The sequence below is a fragment of the Zea mays genome, chromosome 4, assembly GCF_902167145.1.
Source record: "Zea mays cultivar B73 chromosome 4, Zm-B73-REFERENCE-NAM-5.0, whole genome shotgun sequence".
NCBI classification, from domain to species: domain Eukaryota; kingdom Viridiplantae; phylum Streptophyta; class Magnoliopsida; order Poales; family Poaceae; genus Zea; species Zea mays.
Genome location: NC_050099.1, coordinates 35,068,452 through 35,095,281, shown reverse-complemented (window position 1 = coordinate 35,095,281; position 26,830 = coordinate 35,068,452). Strand labels below are relative to the sequence as shown.

General features: G+C 46.2%; 3 protein-coding genes and 1 pseudogene across 5 annotated transcripts; 2 read left to right on the top strand and 2 right to left on the bottom strand.

The window, feature by feature from the left end:
- The first annotated feature begins 5,246 nt into the window (after positions 1–5,246).
- On the top strand, positions 5,247–5,908 carry LOC103653078 (uncharacterized). Its single transcript, XM_008680042.4, has one exon. The coding sequence runs from the start codon at positions 5,398–5,400 to the stop codon at positions 5,644–5,646; it is 249 nt and encodes an 82-aa protein (XP_008678264.1). The 5' UTR covers positions 5,247–5,397; the 3' UTR covers positions 5,647–5,908.
- Positions 5,909–6,528: 620 nt separating this feature from the next.
- LOC100217289 (LOC109944500-like pseudogene) lies at positions 6,529–7,782 on the bottom strand (annotated as a pseudogene). The gene is made up of 3 exons (NR_158972.1): positions 7,351–7,782; positions 6,917–7,257; positions 6,529–6,703 (listed from the first exon to the last, which is right to left on the bottom strand). The product of NR_158972.1 is annotated as a protein-like pseudogene (transcript).
- A 1,450-nt stretch (positions 7,783–9,232) lies between these two features.
- Positions 9,233–13,526, top strand: LOC100216884 (Putative glycerol-3-phosphate transporter 1). 2 transcript variants are annotated; one of them, XM_008678448.4, is made up of 3 exons: positions 9,233–10,021; positions 11,372–12,398; positions 12,532–13,526. In XM_008678448.4, exons 2-3 carry the CDS (start codon positions 11,450–11,452, stop codon positions 13,092–13,094), a joined length of 1,512 nt encoding a protein of 503 aa, XP_008676670.1. In that variant the 5' UTR covers positions 9,233–10,021; positions 11,372–11,449; the 3' UTR covers positions 13,095–13,526. The 2 variants fall into 2 exon arrangements, with proteins under 2 accessions (XP_008676670.1, NP_001136743.1); NM_001143271.1 differs by having other exon boundaries at positions 9,856–10,021; positions 11,474–12,398; positions 12,532–13,500.
- Positions 13,527–13,951: 425 nt separating this feature from the next.
- LOC100191705 (uncharacterized) lies at positions 13,952–19,539 on the bottom strand. The gene is made up of 8 exons (NM_001137134.1): positions 19,307–19,539; positions 19,106–19,176; positions 18,049–18,130; positions 17,841–17,956; positions 17,480–17,644; positions 17,353–17,394; positions 17,141–17,218; positions 13,952–14,317 (listed from the first exon to the last, which is right to left on the bottom strand). Exons 1-8 carry the CDS (start codon positions 19,374–19,376, stop codon positions 14,207–14,209), a joined length of 735 nt encoding a protein of 244 aa, NP_001130606.1. The 5' UTR covers positions 19,377–19,539; the 3' UTR covers positions 13,952–14,206.
- Positions 19,540–26,830: the final 7,291 nt, after the last annotated feature.

Genomic DNA, 26,830 nt, shown 5'->3' with positions numbered 1-26,830 from the left:
TTGAGGTCGCGATCGACGATCACCCCTCATATCACATCTCAACGGTACAGATCTAATCCATATGATTGCAAACCCATAACTCATCGGAACCGTCCATCACAATCGGATGGCCAGGATCCGAGCACAGACGCATTCCCCTCCCCGAGCCCTTTCTCTGGTCACTCGCGCCCGGCGGCGCCATCACCGGCCACAACGATCACCCATCCTAACGCGCTATCTTCCAATTGATTGGTTGCATCAAATAGCGCTAAGCAAAACGAAATGGAGGAGCAAATACTCACCGAGAATGGCGCGTTCAGGAGGCCAGTCCGCAATGAACTTCGGCGCGGCGCGGTTGTCTTACTCCGGCGAGCAATTCCCAGCAGTGCTTCCTCCAACGATGCCCACGGATCCCACGCACATATTCGGGGTACCCCGGTGATGGTCCCCGATCCCTCCTACGGCCTCCGGCGACCACGCAAGGATGGGAAGGCACGTCGGCGGTCTAAGTCTCCCTTCCCACACCTATTCTCCCCCAAACCCGAGCCCCGACGAGGTCGATTGCGGCATGGTGATGAGAGAGATCAAAGCCCCGGTTACTCCGTACTTAAATCCGCCCGGACTGGCCCAGGCGCACGCAACCACCAGCTCCGAAGTCCACAGCGAAGCTCCGCCATGCGCGGCAGGACGGTTGAAGGCGAGCGCTTACAACCGAGGCCCACGCGTCGGTGAAAAAGGGAAGGAGGGAGGCTCGTATGCGACTGATCTAGGTGGCCCGCGTGTCGGCGCCGTCCAACACACAGAGCTGCGTGGGAGAACGAATGGGTCGTGGTGGTGGGTTTTCCTGGTGGGCCAAAAGTAAAGTCCGAATTGGCCCCGTATGTGGTTTCCCCTTTTTCTTTTTCTTTTATATTTTGTTTTCCTTTTCTTTCTCTTTTAATTTCTAGAATTCAAATTTTGAATCCAGTTTTAAATGTGAACTTGCAGTTATTTTAAATATACCAATTGAACAAAATATGGAAGGCCTAATTATTTTATATATGTTTTATTTACTTTTGAGTAGCATTTATCCTTACTTTTCTCTAGACTCTAATATGCAAATTAGGGTTAAATCTCCAAAGTTGGATTTTAATATATTTCTTTTTACACTATTTTCATATTGTCACAAAATGCACACAAAAATAAAGTCCAACATGATGCATAATTTAGTGGCATATACTTTATAATTATTTGTTTTTAAATATGGTGTTCACATGTGATGGTACAAAAAGGTCAAACTCACACATAGAAAAAGTGAAATTGTTTATCCCTCCTATATTAGCTCTTACAATTACAAATTGGGTATTACACTAGATTTGGCAGCAGTGGTTCATGCTCTGAAGACATGGAGGCATTATTTGTACGGGCAGAAATGTGATGTCTACACATACCACAAGAGTCTGAAGTACATATTCACTCAGTCAGAGCTGAATATGAGACAAAGAAGATGGTTAGAATTGATGAAATACTATGAATTGGAAATTCATTACCATCCAGGCAAAACGAACGTGGTAGCAGATGCTTTAAGCAGAAAAAGTCAAGTCAATATGATGGTCGCTCATCCGATGCCTTATGAGTTGGCTAAAGAATTTGACATATTGAGTCTCCGATTCCTGAATACCATGCGAGGAGTAACAGTTGAGTTAGAACCCACCTTAGAGCGGGAAATCAAAGAGGCACAGAAGGATGATGAGAAGATCAGTGAAATCCAGCAACTGATTCTAGAAGGAAGAGGCAAAGATTTTAGGGAAGATGCAGAAGGTGTGGTATGGTTCAAGGACCGCTTGTATGTTCCCAATGTCCAGTCTATTCGGGAATTGATCCTCAAGGAAGCTCATGAGACAGTTTATTCCATACACCCTGGAAGTGAGAAGATGTATCAGGATCTGAAAAATAAATTCAGGTGGTACGGAATGAAAAGGGAGATTGCAGAGCATGTGGCTATATGTGATAGTTGTCAAAGGATCAAGGTAGAGCATCAGAAGCCAGCTGGGTTGTTGCAGCCGTTGCGAATTCCTCAGTGGAAATGGGATGAAATCGGGATGGAATTCATAATCGGATTGCCTCGCACTCGAGCCGGCTACGATTCCATTTGGGTAGTGGTGGACCGCTTAACCAAGTCAGCCCACTTCATACCTGTCGACTAGCTACAGCAGTGCAGTATTGGCGGAGCTGTACATGTGCTGGATCGTTTGTCTTCATGGTGTGCCAAAAAAAACTCAGCCGGGGAGGGAAAGACCGCCCTCCCGGTATTATATTAAGAAGAGACCGAAACATGGTCCCGGCTGAAAAAATCCCCGAACCCTGGCCCCCATCACTAGCGGGCCGTCACCGCCCACTCTGCAACGGCCCAGCCGGAGGGTGGCGCGCAGGACGTAACCCGGGAGCGGGCGGGGCACAGCGAGGGGATTTTTTTAACCAAGCCAGAAATTCGCCCCCGAGGGGGATCGAACCCAGGACTTGGAGGTGCTACTCGGAAGCCTTAACCATTACGCTAGAGGCCCTTTCGCATGGTGTGCCAAAGAAGATAGTTCAGACAGAGGAACACAGTTCACCTCTCATTTCTAGCAGCAGTTGCATGAAGCCTTGGGTACACATCTGAATTTCAGTTCAACATATCATCCGCAGACAGACGGTCAGACTGAAAGAATTAATCAAATACTCGAAGATATGTTGAGAGCATGTGCGTTGCAAGATCAGTCCGGATGGGACAAGAGGTTACCTTATGTAGAGTTCTCCTATAACAACAGTTACTAGGCCAGTTTGAAGATGTCACCATTTCATGCGCTTTATGGAAGGAGTTGTAGAACTCCATTGCAATGGGATCAGCCTGAAGAAAAGCAAGTGTTTGGTCCAGACGTATTGCTCAAAACTGAGGAGAACATCAAGATGGTTTGGGAGAATCTAAAGATAGCGCAGTCAAGACAACAAAATTATGCAGACACAAGGAGAGAGCTGAGTTTTGAAATCGAAGATTTTGTCTACCTGAAGGTATCGCCTATCAGAGGAGTCAGAAGATTCGGAATCAAAGGCAAGCTAGCGCCCCGGTATGTTGGTCCGTATCAGATTCTCGCAAAGCGTGGAGAAGTGGCCTATCAGCTCAGTCTGCCGGAAGATTTGTCAGCGGTGCATGATGTCTTTCATGTGTCTCAATTAAAGAAATGTCTGTGTGTGCCAGAAGAGAAGTTGCCAGTGGAAGGTCTAGAAGTCCAAGAAGACTTGACCTACATAGAGAAGCCAACGCAGATTCTTGAGACTGCAGATAGGGTCACCCGGAGGAACACTATCAGAATGTGCAAAATCAGATGGGGTCACCACTCTGAGGAAGAAGCAACCTGGGAGCGTGAAGATGATCTGATGGCCAAGTATCCCGAACTCTCTGCTTGCCAACCTTGAATCTCAAGGGTGAGATTCTTTTAAGGGGGATAGGTTTGTTACGCCCTGAATTTGTGGGTAGAATTTTTTTCTTCTTTGGTACTCACCAAATTCAGGCGTTACTCTCTTTTCTTTTCCCGCTTCGCTCCTTCTTCCCATTTTCAAAGCAGTATATCGACTGGTGTTTGTATCGCGTGTACACAAAAACCTAAGTTGACATGAGTGTTGTGTCATGCCGAAGCATTTTTTCTTTGTCTGATGATTGTGTTTAATCGCGCGTCTGTATCGCCTCGTTTCGGATTTCGATTCGCAATTGGTTTTCGATCAGTCGTCGTGTGTGTTGTGGGCTTCTGTCCCGGCCTGCGACCCAGCCCGGCCCGACCCGACCCAGCCCGGCCCGACCCGACACACCTCGCGCGCCCCTGGCGCTCCACCCCACCCTCATGCGCCCCCTCTCCCTTTCTCTCATTTGGATTTTTCTCGCGCAACAACTCCCTCTCCCTCTTCATCTCTTCCACCTCTCTCCCACCTTGTGCCCTAGGTGATTCGGTGACGGTTATCGCCGAATTTTGAATCCCAAGGTGAGACCCCTCTCCTCTTCCCTCTCCCTCCCCTTCCCCTCCTCTTCTCCCTCCCTGCGCGCGCACCCCTCCCCCGCGGCGCCCTGCGTATGTTGATGTGTTAAGAACTTGGGTCAATGCTAAAACCTGGTTCCCTACTAGTAATAATAACATGACCAACTAAAAGCAACTGCTTGACTTAACCCCACATAAAGCTAGTCCACTACAGCAAAATGGGACAATTGTTGAGTATGTTGATGTGTACTCACCCTTGCTTTACACATCAAACCCCTCAGGTTGTCCACGTTGCAACCACTGCTCATGAGAAGATGAAGTCGTGGAGGACTTCCAGGAGTTCCAAGAGTACGATGAGTTCTAGACGTGGGTTAGCGGCAAACCCCCAGTCGGCTGCCTGTGAAGGCCGAGTTTATCTACGTTTCATTTCCGCACTTTGATAATTGTTAATGACTATGTGGATGTCTCGGACATCATGATGTAATCGACTATTACTACATTTTATGTTACTATTTGAGCAATGTGTGATGATGTCCAGTTATGTAACTGTTGTGTACGTAAATTGTTGATCCTGGCACGTACATGGTTCGTATTCGATTTGCCTTATAAAATCGGGTGTGACAGTTACAAGTCGGTTCTCCCACAGGTTTAGCTAACAAATCCCGCAAAAAATTCGAAACCCTTTATTCAATAGTTTCGTACATGGCCTCATATTTTTTGCCGGCATGGCCTTGAACTCACCGTTGACCCTTGCACAATAAGGGTTCTTTTCTTTTTTGACAAGAGTTGCAGTTTTGCACAATAAGTTTATCACGGTCTCAGCCTCTCCGCTCCTCCTCTCACGTGTCTGTCTGCCTACACGGCTACACATCAGTAGGGAACTTAACCATTGAATATATATTTGTAATATAAATATTTGAAGTCATAAACATTGATACTAATATTGTCTTGTCTTTCTACAAACTTATTCAAATTATAGAAATCCGTCTCGATCTAAACTTAGAACCGCATGGCTCTATGACGAAGGTAGTTATAGTATATTACTTTGCTTGGGTTTAATCCGTATCAGTAATTCTACTGTTTGTACAATAATTCTGTCTATATAAATTATACCTGTCACAGTTAAACAGTCAACTTTAATTCGAAGCGGAACATTTTTTTTTGACCAAGTAGTAGTAGTAGACGTTGCTCACTGGCCTTGTTTCTTGCACCCTTGTCCAAGAAACAGAGTCAAGGCTAGCGCTGATAGATAACGCAGGTCAATCAAGCGGCGGGCCACCGCCAGTCTAGTAGCTAGCCGGCCGGCCTGCAAGTTTGTATATATATACGAATGGCTGTAGGATGGTGCTGCTGCACTGCAACTGCCGCCATCTGACTTACTCGTCGACGTCGTACTCACGTGCTATTGCTGACATAGTCGAAGGCCGCCATGGGCTGCTTGCTCCGCCGTCTGTTCCCCTTCCTGGTCGGCGCGGCCGTCGGGGTGTACGCGGCGCAGAACTACAAGGTGCCCAACATCCGGCGCCTCGCCGACCGCGGCGCCGACGCCGCCAGGCGCTACGAGGAGGCCTACCGCAAGAAGCCTGCTGCCGCCGCGGACGACGACGCCCGTCCCGTCGGCGGCTGCAGGAAGAAGAAGGTGGTGCAGGTGGATATTGACGACGACGACCAAGAGTAGGTAGCCACGGTACGCGCGTTGCCTGACGCCGCCGCTGGACGGTGGATGCATGCTGCGAATTAGTTAGTTACGTTACGTTACGTTACGTTACGTACAGTATTTTTTTACCTGTATAGGAGTGTCTGTATATATGTATGCTTGCGCTGCTTACAGTATATGTAGTTATTTCTCGCAGTGGGTTTCCTCGATTTACCATGTACTACTACTACGAGTTGCTTGAGATGTGGATTAAGAAATAATAATAAGAAAAGATTACGGTAAAGTTACCCTCGTCCCAAACTAATTAAATCAATGAATAAATCAAGATTACTGTAGAGCTACACTCGTTTCCAAGCTCTAAGCCATTCAAAGTCTTGTAATAGATAAATGGTCTCTGTTGTGTATCTAGACGTACATGTGTTAGTCAATACCAAGAACAAGCCAGAACCATTTGCTCGTACCAACAACAACTAGCAGTCTAGCATTGTGTTGTGTGAGAGTGCATGCAGTTCAGTTGGCTTGGTCTGGACCAAAGGCTAGCATGCCCGTTTTTACGGCCCACGTCCATCATGCACGCATGGGCCGGCGGCCTCTGAAAGCATGGGCTGCTCGTGGATGGAAAACGGGCGGGCGGGTTCGGGGGGATCGAGCAACCGCCACTCTCGGAAAGGAAAGGGGCCGGGCAGGCAGGAAAGGACCACCGGTGCGCGGCTGACGCATCCGATCCGTAGTCTCTCTCCTGCTCCTCGCTTTCCTCCTTTGCTTTACTAGGTTCGTGCGTTCCGTCGCCAGGCAAACGCAGCCGGTCGGCAATGTAAAAGCCTCGTTGGGCAGGGGCCCAGGGCTCTCGTTTGCTTTAGTTCGCCCGCCATCGACGGCGATTGCAGACGACCTAACAACCATGGAAAGCAAGCAAAGCAAGTGCGGATCCGTCCGGGGTCCAGGAAAATCAAAAGCGGTAGGCTCAGCGCGCAGCTGGAGCTGGGGATCAGAAAACGAGACCTCGATCACCCAGGGCATGCAGGGCATGCAGCGCCCCCCCTCGTCTCGCCTGTGTTTCCGATCCTAGGAGCAGTCACTGTCAACCACAAACAACCAGTGGCGGATACAGGATTGATTCAAGAGAGGGCTATTAAATTAAGACTAACATAAAAAAATTTAAACCAAACAAAAAAATATAATTGATATTTAATATGACACAAGAAGCAAGTTATAATTTAAACATTAAAGAAATATGTAGTCCAAAAATAAGTCGATATAAATTCTAGAAATACAATAATCTTACACATACCGTTCATGAGTTGATGCTGCGAGGTTAATTTATCTTCCGAGTTCTTAAGCCTTGAAAATGCTTCAAAATCTTTTCATCTTCAATTTCTACAAACATATCCCGCTCAATATAGCATAGCATGCTGTTATTCATCCATTCATCACCCATTTTATTTCTTCTTTCAGTCTTGATAATGTTCATAGCAGAAAAAACTCTCTCAACAGTTGCAGTTGCCACTTTTGTTCATATCTAGCTCAATATGTGGTCTCTTTTGTTCTACACGGCTCTCATTTGTCCTAATTGTTTTAGAAATAGAATCATCTTTCTTCTGGTTCTTGATGAGAAATTTATCCATCTTATTCCTATAATTAAACATGAGATTACTATCAAATTCAAATTAAAACTTCAAATTAAAACAGAAAACTTCAAATTAAAACAGAAGCAGAAGGGCTCACCGGCTGCTCGCTGCTATGCTCTGCTAATCGCTGCTTAGTGCTCACCGCTCTGCTCTGCTCTGCCTGCTCGCGGCTCGCCTGCAGCCTGCTCAGCTCGCCAGCAGTCGTCGGTCGGGCCTGGGCGGTGGCGGCCTGCTCAGCTCGCCAGAAGACCGCGCGGAAGACGCGCCTGGCGCTGGCGGCCTGGGCGGTGGCGGCGTGCGGCGGCCGGCAAGTCGGCAAGACGGCAACTGCCAACTGCGCTGCGCTGCAGGTCTGCGGCTGAGCCTGAGCGGCTCTGGCGTGTGGCGTCTGGATGTGCTCGGCGGCGGCTGGACACTGGACTAGGGTAGCGCGATGTACCCCGTAGCGACTAGCGAAGCTAGGCTGCGGATGAATACCTTCTCGCGTTATTGGGCCACGACCGGGGCTGCAGCCTAGGCAGCCCTGGTCGTAAATCCGCCCCTGCAAACAACCACAGCCACACGACCCGTGAAATAGCAAAAGTGGGGATGAGTAAGCTGGTAACTTGCAAAGGATAGCTTTAAAAACCTCTAGAAAGAAAGACATGATGTTTAGATGATGTTGTACGTAGGCGTGAGGGCCGCCGGATGCGTGGAGTCTGGGTGGCTGTCCAGATCTACGCTCTGGAGGGGAGTAGCACCTTGCAAAATCTCCAACCCAGGCACCCAGCCAAGAAGATGTGGCGCACACGCGACATCCTGTCCTGTTCCTGTACGCACATCGGGAAACACGTCGCTGTGTCTGTTGCGCGCCTCCGCTTCGGTACGCCACCTATCTCATCTTCATTTTCCGGCGTCGTCGTCTTCTTCTGCTATGGCCACCATTTGTGACCTGTACCGTTGGGGAAAAAACAACTCACGCGAAGCTTTACGGCGATTATTTTTGTGGTTGGATAATTACATTAATCCCACTACGTTACTACCTGGGCACTTCTGCCACCACATATGGTTTATCTGGTCCGGATGACTTGTGGCGAGAGGTGACAACGGACTCTAAATTTTACACTATAAAATTTAAGAATTGGATCGAGTTAGGACCAGATCCTATTTCTATTTATTTTTAAATTAAAATTTATTTAGAGCGATTCACCACCACTCCTACTGCGGCTCGTCGTCTATGCAACACCGTTTATCCATTCATCAGGTGTGGTGTTATGGTTATGATCTGACCAAATTATATAATTGAACTTATTTTAAATTAAATACTAGCTTAAAATACTGAGTGGTTTTCATGGTATCACAATGCACATAAATAGATCGTTTCTTAAGTCGGGGCAGACACCGAATTTGCATCAAATTTAACTTTTCGCCAAAATTTTTATGTTTTTACATTGCCTTTTAGTGCTAGTTTAACAAACACAATTTTTTAAGGATTCCCATTGTTATAAAGAAATTGGTCCTTTTAGGAAGAAGGAAATCTCTTGAAAATGGAGTTGTCAAACTAACTCTTAATTATATTTTTTTCTGACCAGAAACCGTAGTAAAAAGAAATTTTGAGTACCCCGCTCCCTTTTGCACCCAACATTTAGGACTAGTTTGCGAGTCCAAAACCCAAATGGGATTAGAGAGGATAAAATCCTCTTTTTATTAATAAGAAGAGAATTTTAGCCTCTCCAATTCTCACTGTTTTTGTGGTTTCTAAACTAACCCTTATATGAGGCGGGAGATACTACCATGATGAGTGGTGCACAAAGATTTTTTTAAATAAATAATTAAATATATAGACACTAGTTGCATACACTTGAGAGCATGGGCTATGGAACCAATTATTTGATTTTGAATGGTTGAACGCATCTCGCATGGTTTATTCCAAGAATATACCCGGCGGCCGGCGCCCATGCAGATCCCTCAAAACTTGTGGGCCATCGCAGGTTGTGGCCGCCGGCAGACGTGTAGACACGCGTGCCACACAAGATCCGGGCTCGCGCGGCTCAGTTTTTATCTGGGACAGTCGAAGCGGGGCCCACAACACGGCCATTGCCCATTGACGTGGACTGACGACACGGGGCCCACCGTCTGGCGTCACGGCCGCGGGAACGGGGAAGCGCAGCCGAAATCGCCGCTCCTGCGCGACGAGAACAGCGGCGGATCCAAGCGGGCTGGCTTTCGTGCGGTGCGGGTGCCTGTGGGCTTGTGTGGCTCGGCGCCCGTGTGGCCCGTCCTGCGGCCTGTGGCTCGGCGCCCGTGGGGACGGGCACGCAGTGACGCGGCGGTCCGGGGCGCAGAAGGACCCGCACGGCACGCGAGGGATAATTCCAGTGGCGGGAAGGGAATATTCGGATCGGACAGCTTCGCCGCCCCGTCGGCTCGGCCATGAGTTCCGATCCTCCTCCCCATTTCCGACCCTACCCCTGCCATGTCGCCGAATACCCGCGCGCTGCAAAGGCACACCAAAGCGAAGGGGCCAGTTCCGTCCAAGGGCAGCACCGTAAATCCCCGGCGCACCTTTCGATAAATGCGCTCTTGCTTCGGTGCCTTCGCCCTCCGCACCACGCAAACCGAGCTCGAGAACACCACCACGAACAAGAAAGAAACACGGCCGCGGCGGGGCGGGGCGGGGCTTCTTCTCCTTTTCCAACTCGCTGCCCGTTGCGTGATTCCGCCGCGTCGCGTCGCGTGTGCATTTGCGCGCGCGCGCAGGAGCCGCCGCTCCGATCGCCCTGAAAAAGGTCCGTGCTTTGGCCGAGCCCCGTTCCCATTCTTGGTCTCTGCGAATCCGCAGCTTGTATTGTTGCTTCTTGCTCCTTCGATGTTACTGACTTTCATGGTGGTGTGTGGTTCTGTACTACTTTTAATCGGTTTAGCCGGGCTTCTGGGTGGAAATTGACGGAAGTTTTGGTGAAGAAATCGATAGGAGTTTGGGACAATGCGGTGGTGTTTTTCCATCCAGAACTTGGGGGGGGGGGGGGGGGGGGGGGGGGAGGGGGGCTGTCAGGTACCTGTTGAGTCGGAACTCGGAAACAGCCAGCCGGATCCTGTGATTGGACTTGTGAGACCTTTGCAAGGACGTTGGGACTAGTAAAATGTCAAGATCACCTTTTTTTTACCTGCGTCCACACGGAAACTTCCTTTCTTCTCGTGCAGGTTTCAGAAAGCACGCTAGTACTTGGGGGGACTTGGGAGCTAAGGCTGTCTCCAGCAACGTCCCCTAAATTTCATACTCTAAAAGAATATTCTCTGTCCTTTACATCACTCTTTAAAAGATTCTGTACTCTATATCTTCTTCATCTCCAACAATATCCCCTAAATTTCACCCTCTATATCAACAATGCTACTAGATTTGATATTATATATTATTTTTTACCGCTCGTCAGCACGTGTATAGAAATCAGCACAGTGTATAGAGCACCGCCGTACATCCTCTATACATAGCGCATGCATGTCATCCTCTAAATTTTAGAGGATCTTTTAGAGTCCCTTGTTGGAGGGATAGAGGATCTGACAAACCTCTATATTTAGAGGACAGGAGTTTTTACAGGACCCTGCTGGAGCGAGCCTAAGTCTTCCTTGATAGGCTGCTACAAACGCAGCTGACCTAATGTTAGGAGGGCACTAATTTGGCGAGATTCTGATCAGTGGGACATTTTATGAGATGCAAATTTAAGTACCCTGTCTAAGACCCTGTTATATTATATAATCCAACTTAAATAAGTTAAGTGACAAACAAACAACACAGATTATTATGTGGATTATATAATCTAGACAACTAGATTATGATAATTCATAAGTAGGTCATTAGGTGCTTGTATAATCTAGAGGTTGAATTATATAATCCTGCAAGGAAACAAATAGGCGAGCCTAATTGTAGGTGTCTCGTGTCTATGATCCGAGATTCCGAGGTCACAGTGTGATCATAGAATCTGACTGCGGAGTAAGTAGATCAATTTTTAGAGCATGATTGCATATTATGAAGTAAAAGAGTTGGCTAACATCTGCTGTCTCAGACTCTTAATTATCCACGTAGAATTCATAAGCTCCTTGCACGCCTGTTATCCTGATAACATCTTCCTTGCTTTCAGGTGCCAATTGTTACTGATTCCAGATATAGGTGTTCCTGCGCTGGAACTAACTGCGCCGCGACCTTCCTCAGCAATCTTATGCTCATGTCTCACTCTCAACAGATGGCGAATAGTAGGAAGCCTCCTGGCCTCAGGTTACTCGGAGGCGCCGGCTCACTGACAACGTACCAGACACTAGTCCTGGTCCTCACGTTCTTGGCATACACATGCTTCCACATGACTCGGAAGATCCCAAGCATAGTCAAGAGCGCTCTGGACCCGCAGACGAAGGTGGGGTTCTCGCACTGGGGACGGTTGCACGCCAGCAGAAACGCTCTCACCACCGGCTGGCTGCCGTTCAACACCGCCGACGGCTCCGCGCTGCTCGGCGAGATAGACGTCGCGTTCCTCGCCGCGTACTCCGCCGGGATGTTCTTCGCCGGCCACATCGGCGACCGCATGGATCTGAGGGTCTTCCTGACGGTCGGCATGGCCGGCACCGCCGTGTTCACGACGCTCTTCGGCGCTGGATACTGGCTGAACGTCCACAGCTTCTACTATTTCTTGGTTATTCAGATGGTTTCTGGCCTGTTTCAGTCAGTTGGCTGGCCTTCGGTTGTTGCGGTTGTCGGCAACTGGTTCGGGAAGAGTAAGAGAGGATTGATCATGGGGATATGGAACGCACACACCTCTGTCGGGAATATAGCAGGCTCGCTGCTCGCCGCGTTCCTCCTGAAGTTCGGGTGGGGCTGGTCGTTTGCCGTCCCCAGCCTTATCATGGCGCTCGTTGGGTTGATGGTGTATGTTTTCCTGCCGGTTAGTCCTGAGGCCATGGAGATTGACAGTGACGGCGGTGAGCTTAACTGCGAGAAGGACGCTGTGAAGGAGCCTCTCTTGGAACCAGGCCAAGAAGTGAAACATAGTGCAGTGGGGTTCTTAGAGGCATGGAGGATTCCTGGGGTCGCGCCGTTTGCTCTGTGCCTCTTCTTCTCCAAACTGGTCGCGTATACCTTCCTGTACTGGCTGCCGTTCTACATCAGCCATACACGTAAGTCTTCGTATTCATTCAACGACGTTCAAATCTCTGTCTGTTTGATCAGTATATTAGAAGAACTGGAAGTCTGGAACTGCTCCTATGAATGTGCTTTCTAATAGGCCTTCTTCACTCGCTCGTGTTTCAGGCATTGGTGGCGAGTACCTCTCCGACGCCACGGCAGGAAGCCTATCGACGATCTTCGACGTCGGCGGCGTGCTGGGAGGGGTCCTGGCGGGCCACATCTCCGACCGCCTGAACGCGCGCGCGATCACGGCCGCGAGCTTCACTTACTGCGCGATCCCCGCGCTCTTCCTGTACCGCACGTACGGGAGCATGTCGATGGCGTGGAACGTCTCGCTCATGTTCGTCACGGGGATGTTCGTGAACGGGCCCTACGCGCTGATCACGACGGCGGTGTCGGCCGACCTCGGCACGCACAGCTCGCTCAACGGCAACTCCCGGGCGCTGGCCACCGTGACGGCGATCATCGACGGGACGGGGTCTGTCGGAGCCGCCATCGGGCCGCTGGTGACGGGGTACGTCTCGTCGAGGAGCTGGAGCGCCGTGTTCACCATGCTGATGGCGGCGGCTCTCCTCGCTGGGCTCCTCTTGAGCAAGCTCGTGTGCGCCGAGCTGCAAGGGAAAACGCATTCCAGCGTGAGCAAGGACGCAGGCGGTGAACATGGTGCCTACTCAGATGAAGTGTAAGTCTGAAGCCCTGGTTAGTAAGCCCACGTTCCCGACCTGAAGATGAAAAGGCAGAGATTTAGCTGCTGAGTGACTTGCTCAAATGGCAATTCAGATGATTTTCTTTTGTTTTGTGTGGTAGAAGATGTAAGTGTGTGCTTAGATTGGTTTTTCAGGTTTACTAGACTCTAGAGCCCAAATACAGGCACATTTTAGGCGCCTTTGTAAATAAGGTCGGGCTCATACTAGTTACCATTGCTAGTTGCTCAATTGTATGTGATGTTTAGGGTATATGTCAAATGGAGGGCGAACCACCTTTTGTACACTGGAATGGCCAACTCTGCATTTACTTTGAATGTTGGCCTTCTTTTTGTACGTGTAAACCGTGTGAAGGTTCAGAGAATTTTGAATTGAAGCATCTAGGCTGACCGCTAGTGTTTGGTTGCGCCGGGATTGCCTTGCTCAAAGGAGCTGTTTGGTTATGTTCTCTGGGTCTGTTTGCTTTAACATAGATAGTAGTAATCTATCATAGAAGGTGATTCTGCCATAGATGACAGGAATCTGGTAACGGCAATATAGCTTAACATAGATAGTAGTAATCTAATCTAAAAAATCTAGAAGGTGATTCTGAACCAAACTAAATGAATCTAATATATTTTCTCAGAAATCTATTCTGTCGTACTTGTTTGCTTGAGAATCCATTTTTTTGGGAGCGAATTCGTTTGAGAAAGCTGAACCACACTACCCTTAGGACGAGTGACTCGACATCCGCACTCTGAAGAAAACCCAAACAAAATTTGTTTCTTGGGAATCACCTTGTTCTTTCCGGATAATGAAACAGCAGGTTACTTGCTAAAAAACAAATTTGCTCAGCAAGATAAAACTATGAAACAGAAGCAATTGATGCAACTTTCAAGTTACAGCGTCCGCAATGCCCATCCAACGGAGAAACAACAAGGAAAAGAAAAGCTTAAACACTGGCCCAGCATTCCTCACGTACCCACTCCTATATCGACAAAATATGAAGGATGATCTCAGGACATCTGGTTTCAACAGTTTTTTTTTCGAGTTCTTCCCAAACACAACTTGCACGACTGCCTCTGGTATGGCCAGCAGAGGACAGCCTGAAAGAATTACGACTTCATCAGGTAGCCGAGGATGGCGCCGATCAGAGCAACAATTATGACGACGATGAAGGAGAAGCCCCCTCCACGCCTCTTGCTGATCTCCTGCCTCACCAAGTCCTGCCACATGAAACAGAAACAAATGGATGCTGAGTTTCTCAAACTGACAAGAGAAGGCCGTTAGAACCACAGAATTTCTAAACGGCGCTACAAGCTTAAGTACTTGTCCTCAGGGAGACAGTAATTGTTCTTCGTGTAGTTCTTGGTGCAATTCCTTGGCTTTACTACAATTCCTTGGCTTTACTAGGTAGACGGTGGGCCAAAGTATGAAGTGGCACATGATCTTAATTAAATACAGGATACGTTTTGAGACTAAAAAGCAGAATCGCACAGAAACAGCTTCGATCTTCAAAATAGAAAAACTAATGATCAACTAATATCCTGAAAATGCAGTGTAGGGGCAACAGTGCAACCACTCCTGATATCAAATATTGCTCTGGTGAATCAGTAAAAGAGGATTAGCTGTGTTCTCAAAGCTCTTTGCTTAAGACAGGGACCAATGCAAATCACTTGGGTGCTGGTTGACTAAGGGTCTGCTTGTTTGCGGTTTTGGCTTTGGGGAAGTTAATTATATAATCTGGATGGATCATGGCTTTTGAAAAGCTGATTTAGAGCCAACATTTGATGTGAATGAAGTTTATATATGTATAAGCATAATCAATGGAAACACCCTGTCATTGAACTGTGAAACATCCTTCATTGAACATGTTTAGAAGAATAGAAATCTTACATTCAGTGAGCTGATTATGCACAAGCATATAAAATTTCGAAGCCCAACTCAACCTCGTTTTTGTGATACATAATATTGACAAGGAAAGGAAAAAAAGACAAAAAAATGCATATGTGCTGTATTTGTCCTGTTTCACAAATCATTTTTATCTTACAAAGTCGGTTTTGGCCTTAAAAGGGCTGTTCGGTTTGTGGATAAACCAGTGCAAAGGGGCGTACCCAGTGGCTGAAAGCTTATTAGAACCTCTACTTGCTGTTGATTATTTTGCAAGTAGGCTTATTAGAACTCAGGACCTCTAGGACACATGTGGAGAGACTAACTGCACCCAGCCCATTCTTCATTTCTTACTATAGTGTGGCAAGCCAAAGTAGAAAGGGTTCCCTTGCTCAGTAGTAATCTGAACAGTTTCCTAATTTGGCTTGGCACAAAAAAAAGGCAGACCTAGTACCGGAGGCTCCCACATGAGTGGTTCTGGAGAAGAAATAAACCGAGGCAAGCCTTCCCCCGACAAATGAGAGGCTGCTTCAAAGTCATGACCTAGTGACTCAGTGAGACAGCTCCTCACCACTGCACCAAACTTGGCACAAACAAGATGCATAAAATTTGGTTCCCTTGATCAGTAAAGCAGCAAAAGGAAGGCGAGGTTGCTACAATGGCAGGGACTTCAGTCAGGGGGGAGTTCAAGCACGACAAGGAGAAAATTGATTTGGGCAGCTGAGAGCTCAAGTTTGGTGCAGTGAGCCCAATTAGGTAGGTGTATGGTGTGTTTGGTTGCTCGGATGATGTTTCGTATACCCGCATCGTGCATCCAACCATAGATTTACTTCTGCCCACATAAAACACTACAGCAAAAGAGGCAGCCAATCATGCTTCTCTGCTGGAATGTACACACGCTGGTGCAGTGAACCAAACACGCCAATACTCGAGCTTGGATGGGAGAGCTCAATTTGGGTGATGGAAACCTTAACTGTGGCAGCGGAGAGCTCGATTTGGGCAGACCCAGTGCCAGAGGCTCCCACTCCCATTATCCCATATAAGTGGGGTCTATGAAAGGTATAAACTGAGGCAAGCCTTCCCCCCCCCCCCCCCCCCCCCCCGCAAATGCAAAGAGACTGCTCCAAACCTGAGACCTGGTGACTCGGTGAGACAGCTCCCACCACTGCACCAAGATTTGGGCGGTGAGGAAATCAAACCCAGCATTTTCTAGCTTCCTTTGTCAAGTCTGAGGCCACCGTCGAGAGGCAATCACGATAACTAGAGAGCAAAAGCTCGAAAAAGGAAGACCAGATTTGGGCGATGGGGAAATCAATTCCAGCATTTTGTAGCATCCTATGTCGAGTCTAAGGCTGCTGTCGAGATGAAATCATGAGAACTAGAGAGCAAGAGCTTGAAGATGGAAGATGACATGCAAACAATAGTGCTGAGCAAAGGTACCAAACATGCCCAAAGTCTATCTGATTGTACTGGTGGATTTGCATTAAAGGAGAAGGCATCTATACTGAAAACCAGGATATGGTGCTTATATGGCACCCCCTAAGTTCATCAATGCAACGTATTTATAATTTGAGTGATGAAAAGACTTGTCAAATCATACACATGTTTAGTGTACAAAAAATGCACTAATAGATACGTATCGGAAGTACTTTTGAGATGGTGATGATTTATAGCATTTGAAAATATGTCATATCACAAGACATGAGAAATTAGAGGTCGAAATCTAATTGAAGGATGTTTCCCATACTAAAGCATTCTTTATTTATATGGATGGATGGAGTATTAATGTAATTTGTTAGTATGAGAATCAAATAGATCTCAGTATTCTGAACACATTCAAATCCACTCAAATCATCGTAAAAGTGGAAAAATTATCTACAAATAACTATGCTCTTTGATTATCTACAAATAACTATGCTCTTTGTAGAAAAACAGGCATTGACCTTAACAGAATTCTCTTTATTGATTCTCTTAGCAAAATTTATGTTTGAACAGAAAGCTCATGTGATATAAGTATATACCTATAAGGACTACCTCTACAACTGTTGATGAGATGACAACAAAAAGAGACTAAAGATATATTGTCAAATAATTGGATCGTTCTAGATAAGTTCCCTAATATGATAGAAGAAAGATAAAAAATGCTATGCTTCACTTACAAGTTCCTGTCTAAGTCTATGATTCTGTTGAATCGCGGAATTCTTCTCTTCAGTCAACTTGGAAACCAAAGCTCCAGCCTGCAATGCCAACACTCCCAAAGTATATGAGACTATATGAAAAAAGTACAAAGTAAAGGAAATAAAGTCACAAGATGTCAACTCTATCTATTATGAAATCTTAATATCTTATACTAATCAGAACAGTAGCTGACCTCTGTAGATTTGTCTTGAGGCTCAATGCGCTCTCTTAGTGCCTGCAATGGTTTCAGAAATACATTATCCTCCAAACAAGAAAATGGTAAACGGGCAAATCCAAGTTCAATGGTAACAACAACTCACTCTGGTGAATCCTCCAGAAGGTCCATCTCCGTTTTCTGATTCAGAAGCCCTAGGTGGAGAACCTTCTTCAGATTCCTCTGGAACTGGAGAGGGTGGCTGTGGAGGAGCAACATAGGTCACTCGCAATTTGACCTCTTCCATCTTATACCCAGACTCCTTCGTAAACTATCAATTCACACGACAACCAATGCAAAGAGATTTAATATAGTAAGCCAGTTTTTATAAAAGAGTGCTATGAAGGCAAGACATTTTTATCTCTATAAGAAAAAAAAATCCCAAACTGATGCCTTTATCCTTTTTTAAGAAGTATATCAGACTTTCAGAAGACTCTTCCTAAAAATGATTAAGAATGAAATATTACCATATCCCCAGTGACATCCTTCACAGTTATACCAGCAGGGGCAACGACGCTTTGGACTAGGAACTTATCCTTGCACTGCATGTCAGGCGGGGCTTCCCGCTGTGCTTGCATCGTAACTGCAACAGTACAGATAAATACATAAAAACGACAAAATGGATGATGGCTTGCCCAAACACATACACTTTGGTAAGTGCTAAGATCCACAAACCAACAACATCACAGGTAGACCGTGGCAAGACAACCCCAGTGTTGGGTCGCACCGAATACTTCTTTGGACTTGTAGTTTTCACCTGGATAATAAAAAACAGTCAAACAAGCACCTCCTTGAACATATGTTACATTTTCAAGATCAAAATATAAGGATTTAAACAGCACAAAGACGGCACAATAACCATTGTTAGAACAGCAATAAAAAAACATCATCATAGCAGATTAAATCACAATGCATCTCAGTCTCTAAGAGAAATAACTACAGTGCTAATTCTAACATGTGAATAAATCACCAAAGCTCAACACTTCTTTTTTTGGAACTGGGTAAGTGTTTTTACTAAGGTTTAATAGTTGGATCTCATAGGAAAACAAAGTGACGCCTTAGAAGCACCAAACCTCAGGATAAAAATAGTAGCAATCCAATTCCAATAGCTCCAAAGTGTGAGCAAGCAAGATAGGAAAAAAATTTGGTGCAGCACTGCTGCAAACCAGAGTGTTTGCAGCTCCTCACAAAAAAGATGATAGACCCCACCCGCAGCAATAAAAATGTTATCTGGTGGATCTGCAGGTGGGGTCCATCCACCTTTTTGTGAGAGGCTGCAAACCACTCTGGTTTGCAGCAGTGCTGCACCAAATTTTTTTCCGCAAGATATGCAAGTACGAACAGAGCAAACAATTTAAAGCCCTTTTAATCACGCAACTCGCCATTTGATGTGGCAAAGGTCCAAATTGAGGGCCCACCGTCACAGAGCATCTAGAGGGCCCCGATTTTTGGATGGTCAAATTCGATGTTTCAATTCATGTAAAACAGACTTGCAGCAATGTTACACAGACCCATCAGGTAGCACAGCATCCCAAATAGCATGGGGTCTCAATCCATCTCTAGGGTTGTAATCTAACAACATCCCAAATAGCATGGAATCTCAATCCATCTCTAGGGTTCTAATCTAATATGAGATAATTCACGTGTGTGTGTGTGTGTGTGGGTGGGTGTTGAAGTGGGATGGGGGGACACCCAAATAGAGGGCGATGGGGACTGGTAAGAACAAACGGACCTTGAAGGCGATGTAGTCGTCGGTGTGATTCGACAGCTGCATGGAGCACGAGATCTGCTTCTTCAACTCGACTGCTCACGAGAAACACCAACAAGGTCAGGAGCCAATCGATCCACGCCAACAGAGAGAAAGGGGAAAACGTGTTTTTTTCCCAAACCGACAAGGAAATAATAAACCGGCAGGCAGGGGAGGGCGGCATACAGGGGAAGCGTAGCTCGAGGGGGTCGACGCGTAGGAGGTCGCCGGTGGTGGCAGGGGCGGGCGCGGCCATTGCCGGATCAAAGAGGTAGAGAGGAAAACGGCGCGAGGAGAGAGAAGGGGAGATCTCGGGGCGGTGGTTGAGGAGGAGATAGACGACGGGTGGGAGTAGTATTAATGGCCCTGGTTTTCCAGGGTTGGCTTCGTAATGGCAGATATCCGTTCTCTCCCTACTTGATCTTCATAATTGTAGATATATTTTTTTTCTAGTAGCACTCACTCTTAAGACTATCTCTCGCACTCATCCACTATCTTATCTTCTATTTTAAATTTCTCTCTACAAACAGTGTCAAACAGTATCATCTAGGTCCCATTTGTTTCCTTTCATTTTGAGGAATTGAAATCTTACTATTAGAATATGCTATTTTTTTAGAATGAGACATTCCACCACTTTCCAAAATTATCATATAAGCTTATCTCAAATTCATGGGGTGAGAGATGGAAATTTATTATATAGATTTACATGCTATTTTTCTGATGTACAACTTATAACACACTCTTCTACTTGCTTCGTTATAACATTAATGTAGTATATAACTATCTCTCACATGATTTAAGATAATATACAAATATATTACATATATAAATGTATGAACTTAATTAGTTTTGTCTAAATTATAATTATTAAAATGGAATTCAATTCCAACGAAACAAACGGGGCCCTATAGTTCTGCATTCCCTATTTTTTTCACACTCTACTGAAGAGAGTCTAAGGCCTAGTTTGGTACTCTTAGATTGAAATGGTTTGGAGGGATTGGATAGTGTTAAAGGGCGTGTTTGTTTAGCTCCTAGACTATATAAGTTGGATTGAAATGGTTTGGAGGGATTGGATAGTGTTAAAGGGCGTGTTTGTTTAGCTCCTAGACTATATAAGTTGGATTATAGTGGAAGGGTGGGATGGTAAAATATCACTTTGAAACCATAAATAAACTAAAATAATATACCCAATACTAGCTATTTGTAGTCCCAAAGTAATATTTACCCTCCTACCCTTTCACCTTGATCCAACTTATATAATCTAATAGGAAAACAAACATTGCATAAATCCTCAATAGATCAAAAACTCTCACAATACATCACAATCCACTTCAATCTCTCTCATTACTAGAGTAACCAAACTAATGTCGGCGGGGAGAATCCTCCGACAAGGTGGCAGATTGCACCCGCCCTGATCCTCGGATGAGTAGGCTTAGGTGATTGCCTCGCCTTCTAGATGAACACAAGGACACAAGGGTTTGGAGTGGTTTAGGCTGCCGAAGTGTAATATCTTACATCCACTGTGAGTTGTATTGTTTTGAGAACTGAGGAGGTGAAGGTCAGAGTGTGTAGTTGACCTTTATTTGCTACGAAGCAAGTGCTCTTCCTTTTATAGTTCAAGGAAGATACGTTACAGGGGAGTTCTGGCCCTAACAGGTGGGCCTAGGAGAGTTTACAATATGGAAACAATTGGATAGAGCTGATAACGCTAGATCTTCCTAAGCTTATATCACTTCTTGGGCATTGCATGATCTTCTAGTGTCCTTATCCTGCCACCTTGTCATGTCTAATTGGAACACATGTATTGACGTAGGTTGCATCGTAAACTGATATGTTGTCGTGTGTAGGGTGTAACAGGCGGTGTCATCTAGTCTTCTTCATCCGTCTCTTCATGCCTCGGTAACGCATAAAGAACAGTAGAAGTCATAATGAAAGGTGCCCAAACGGCGCCCTGGGTCAATGCCCTCTCCTCGGTAACGTGTGGGCAATAGTAAAAGCCACACGTTATAGTCCTGGCGTGTTGCACACATTTAATATGGGGGATACGCTACCCACTTCTTGCGTGGGTAAGTATGTGTCCCATCTATACTCAATTCTGGTGGACCCTATGTCAGCGGCTTTCCTTAAGCATCGTCCGATGTATTACGCTAGGAGGGATTGTCCACGTGTTAGCACCAGACCCCTGCCTGGTGAGGGGCAGACTTGGGGATAAGTGGTAACACTTTTTCCCAAGTCTCTCCTGATCGTGGGCCTGACCCGCACCTGAGAGGGTCCAGGCTCCTATCGCCCTTGCCTGGACATGTGGTGACTCTAGACCTCACCTGGCCTGAGGTCCGGATGGTGTCTTCCATGCCCGGAACCATTTTGAATGCTTAGTGTTGTAACCAGAGAGCTCCTTCTCCTCTAGGGTTTTATGTTCCCTTTGGATCCCTTTATTTAGGGATCTATTGGGTCACAAGGAGGTTCGGGTCCTATTCACGGATCCCTGACCTAGCTAAAGTTTTTTATTCCTCCTTTTATGAGGCTTGATGGAGATGGCGACCCAGCCTAGGAGGCGAGCCTGGCTTGGTCATGACTCCATATGGTGGGCCTTAGCCCCGTGATGGGTCAGCTGCCCGTGAAATCCTTAATGGTGGCCACCGAGGACTCACCTTGACATAGCAGGAGCGGGTACCCCGTATTCAGGGTACCGATAGTGGCCCCCGGGTCCACCTTAGGTGAGGCAGCGAACCCGCGGGTGGGGCCATACCGGCGTCTTGTTCCGGAGATGTCAGCCTTGTATAACAGCTTCGTGTCTGTAGCCTTCACGTCGAGTGGGTTGCTTGCCAGCACATTGTTATTGCTGCATGAAGACAAAGAAAGTGGTCATGCCCTCATGTTTATCCAGTTATGGGAAGCCAAGGGATTTCTTCTTTCCCGACCCCTAGCCGCAAAGGCTCCCTGGATCTTTTTTCCCAGTCGTGGGGGATTGCTTTTGGTCCAGGGAGCTACTCCTGATTTTGGTTTAGGAATAGTGCTTAGGAGTGTGTGGAGTTCCAAGATTGGCTCGGGAATAGTGCTTATCAGTTGTACCCTGAGGATCCTAGCTTTGCCATACTCATTCCATCGAAATATGTAGCCGAATTGTTGACAGACAGAGTTTATGGAAGCTAGACCTTAATTTTGAATGAGGCATAGACCTTTAGGTACCTGGTCGAGAAAGTACTAAGTCAGCTATTCTGGGCGGTGGAAGGTGTAGGCTTACGGTACGGGACTAGGCTAAGCGACTACCTAGCTCCTGACCACCCGCGAGAATGTAGACTTTTCCTTTAGACCAGGTATCAGTCAACATGTGCCCTTGTTCAGTATGAAGTGGGGATATAAACTAAGTAGCAAAGTTGGTCACATAATCCAGATTTCATGATAACAACGGAGCTAAGAAACTCAAGAGGGAGGTAGAAAGAGAAAAATGTACCTTGGCCGAGGATGTGATAATGGATCATGTGCACCTAGAGCTAGATTGGGAGCAAAACCCTTCCTCTTTTTTCCGGATGCTCGAGGCATAGAGATCCCGAGAATGTCTAGGATTATAAGATAGACTCTTACTGGGTTGGACCACAGAGGGCACCAGGGACCGGGTTTACATAAGTGACCTCATTGGATTATGAGCGATTTATGATCAGACCGGGTTTATAGGGCCGAACCCTTACCAAAATGTTCCTAATGTGAACACCTCCAACTGTAGTTATCGGGTTCCTTTTCCCCCTCTTCCTAGAGCTTTGGTAGCTTTAGAGGTTCCAGACCTCCATAAGGCCAAGGGCTATCCAAGACGTGGTCCGGGACCAACAGTGTCCCCTTAAGGCCTTTGGTTTTATTGTATTCAATCCTCCGAACCATGTAACTTAACCTTGTCGAGCCTAGTCTGAAACCAGCCCCTTGAATCTGAATGTAGTCTAGACCCCAAGTACTTAATCTAGATGATAATAAGTCATGTATTCTCGAGTGGTAGAAGGTGTAGGCTTACTGAAAGGGAAGTGTGCCCTTGGGCCATTTCTATAAATGTTTTGGTGATTAGATGTCCAACACATATTGTTTTGGTTGATATGTGCTAAGTGTTAAAGAGATGCAAATCAAGAATCAAGGTATGACTCCAGCCTTAGTGAATTGTTTCTGGTACTAACATATTCCTCTAAGTACTAGGAACCTTGACAAATCAAATGAGATTGGATTGGAGAAGTGTAGCTGAGTCTAGCCAGACTTGCACTAGCCTACAGTGCACCAGACTGTCTGGTGTGCACCGGACAGTGTCCGGTGCACAGGCTGGCTCAGCGACGAACTCGTTGCTCTCAAGAATCGCCGAGGGCACTGTGGCTAAAATTCACTGGACTGTCCGGTGAGCCCGCGCCAACGGTCGGCAGCGCGATCAACGGGCGACGCGTGGCTAGAGCCAACGGTCACTAGGCCGCACCGGACTATCCGGTGTGCCAAGTGGACCGAGGGTTCAACGGTCGGCTTTGCCAAAGAAGGAAAGAAATCATGCACTATTCATGTTCGGTGCGCCAACGGACAGAAGGCAAGAATTGCCTACCAAATGGAGATCAAACGGCTCCTAGCTGCCTTGGGACTATAAAAGGGACCCCTAGGCGCATGGAGCAGTACACCAAGCCTCCATTGATCATCCTAAGACACCTAGACTCTGCAAGCACGCATCTGGATCATTGTGTTTAAGATTTGAGCACTTGTTGAGTTGTGAACTCGATGCGCTGTGTTTTTGTGCTCGTTTCTTGACTTGTGTGTGTGTCGCTGTTGTGACTCTACCTCTTGCGTGTGTTTCTATTCCCTCCCTTACTCTTGTGGTTTTCATTGTGATCAATATTGTAAGGGTGAGAGGCTCCAACTTGTGGAGATTCCTCACAAAGGGAACATCTGCTATAAGGAAGAAAACCGTGGTATTCAAGTGGATCATTGGATCGCTTGAAAGGGGTTGAGTGCAACCCTCGTTCATTGAGATGCCACAATGTGGAAGTAGGTAAGTGTTCTTCTTTGCCGAACCATGGGATAAAATCGTTGTGTCATCTGTTGTTATTCGTGTGCGATTCTCTCTACTTCTACTCACTTGATAATTGCTCTAAGTTTAATACCCACCTTGTGAAGAGCAATTAAGTGAAGAAGTCATATCTTTCTCTCTAGACATAGTACCTTGGTTTTGATTCCACTAACATTTCATAAACCAAGTTTGTGCCATTTAGTGTTGATTTTTACAGGATCACCTATTCACCCCCCCTCTAGGTGCTCTCACTTATGGTACGAAACCTGGCTAAGCTGTTACCCAGCTCCGGACCACCTGGGAGAATGTGGACTTTTCTCTTTGACCAAAGGGGTACTTAAACCAAGCGCAAAGCAAACTACATAATTCAGTCTTCATGATTTACAATAAAAGCATGGGTCCTCAAGGGCGTAAAACTTTGTAAAAAGGAAAAATAAACCGATAGATGGGAACACTTTCTTCTTTCATAATTGGTCACCAAAAATCTGCATACAAAAGGCCAGGTTTACAAAGGGGAAACTCTTACCTGTCTGGACCACGGATGATGCCAGAGCCGGGTTTACGTGAGCGAATCTTTATCGGTCCGGATCACAGAAAAATGCTAACCTATTATAAAGGAAGAGTTTGTTCTCATGCTACCTTACAAATGGAAGGTGTGAGGCTGACCTAGATCGCATGAGCTCCTGTCACACTCGGTTTTAGAAGGCAAACCGAATGCGAACCATGTACGTGCCAGGATCAGTAATTCACGTACACAGTAGTTACATAACCAGACATCATCACATAATGCTCGAATAATAACATAAAAGAGGAAAATAGTTGATTACATCATGATGCCCGAGACATCCACATAGTCATTAACAATTATTAAAGTGCGAAAATGAAACGTAGCTAAACAAGGCCTTCACTTGCAGCCGACTGGGGTTTGCTGCTAACCCACGCCTAGAACTCATCGTACTCTTGGAACTCCTGGAAGTCCTCCACCACGACTTCATCTTCTCCTGAGCAGTGGTTGCAATATGGACAACCTAGGGGGTTGGTGTGTAACGCAAGGGTGAGTACACATCAACATACTCAGCAATTGTCCCGTTTGGCTGTAGTGGACTAGCTTTATGTGAGGTTAAGGTCAAGCAGTTGCTTTTAGTTGGCCAGGTAATTATTACTACTAGAGAGCCAGGTTTTAGCATTAACCCAAGTTGTTAACCCAAAAGTACCCTTTCCAAACGGAAAGAATACCAGAAACCATAACCATAATCATAATCAAAACCATCATCCTCATTATCACATGTAAACAAAGTATCTCTGATTCAATGTGTCTCTAATCAATGGATCTCCTAAGGCCGCTCATAACTGTGAGCACGACTGATATATTAGTTTCATAACACTCTGCAGAGGTTGCACACTTTACCCACGAGCCGTGATTCCTTTTTGCCTCGGGCCGATCAAACCCTTAAACACTACCAAGGTAAATATGCAAGGTTTCACTACGTAGCCTTTACAAAGATTCCCCGAGGCTATAGTCGACCGTTAGGTTTTCTAAATGTATAACACTCCTCCCCAAAGGGCAAACCACCCTCGGCAGAGCGAGCCGCATACACCGAGCCCTATTGACGGCACGACGACGAAGCGAACTACACCTCAGTTCCTCAAATTATTCAGCTAAGGGCGTCTCATACCACCCTCATGGTTGTACTGTTTTCCCGGGTGGTCATCCAACGAACCAGTCCTTACGGAGAGGCACTCGAGAAACCGCTCGAGTCCCCTTAAATACCACAATATCATCATCATAATCAAGAGGGAAAACAACGTATCATAAATAATCTCATCATGTTCATTGATTAGGGTGAAGCACTAGCATAGAGCTAAACCAAAATAATCCAACCCACATAGGTAAACAAGGACATGATAAACAAAGCTAGTCAATCCTTAGGTATGAATTGTGTAAATGCGGGGAGTGAATTATAAAATGAGTAGGACATAGATGGGTCAAGGGATACTTGCCTTCACCAACGAGCTCCTGCTCAGGGTCTTCACCTGCAACTTCTTCGGACTTCGCCAACTGACCGTTATCTATACGAGTCAAACATACATTCTACAAATTTAATATAAAAAGAACAATACACCACGCAGTAGAATACAACAAATAAGTAGACGCTTGGCGCAGGTCTCGCACCTACGTTAAGCGAGAAAGAGAAAACAACGGTCGAGGCCATGGTCGAAAGGCGATTATGTTAAGCAGCTGTGGATTAAAATACTTGTCTAAACATAACCATATTAATTTTAACAATCGAGCTATGCATAAAATAAAGTTACGCTGCACGTTCAATTATTATAAACAACCCAAGGTAAATTTAAAAGGATTGTCGCGTGGTGAAGCGCACGACGGCACATGCAAACTAAACTGAAAACTGGGACGAGTTGCCGCGCGACGAGGCGCACGACAGCACACACGAATTAAGCTGAAATTAAAATGAATCATCGCGCGATGAAGCGCGCGACACAATCAATTAAGATAATCTGAAATTAAGCGAATCGTCGCGTGACGGAGCGCGCAACAAAACACTTGAATTAAATATGAGAATAACGTAAAGCGTCGCGCGACGAAGCGCACGACAGCATACGCCACTTAAACTGAATTTAAAACAAATCGTGCGACGCAACACATTAAATAATCTAAAATTAAA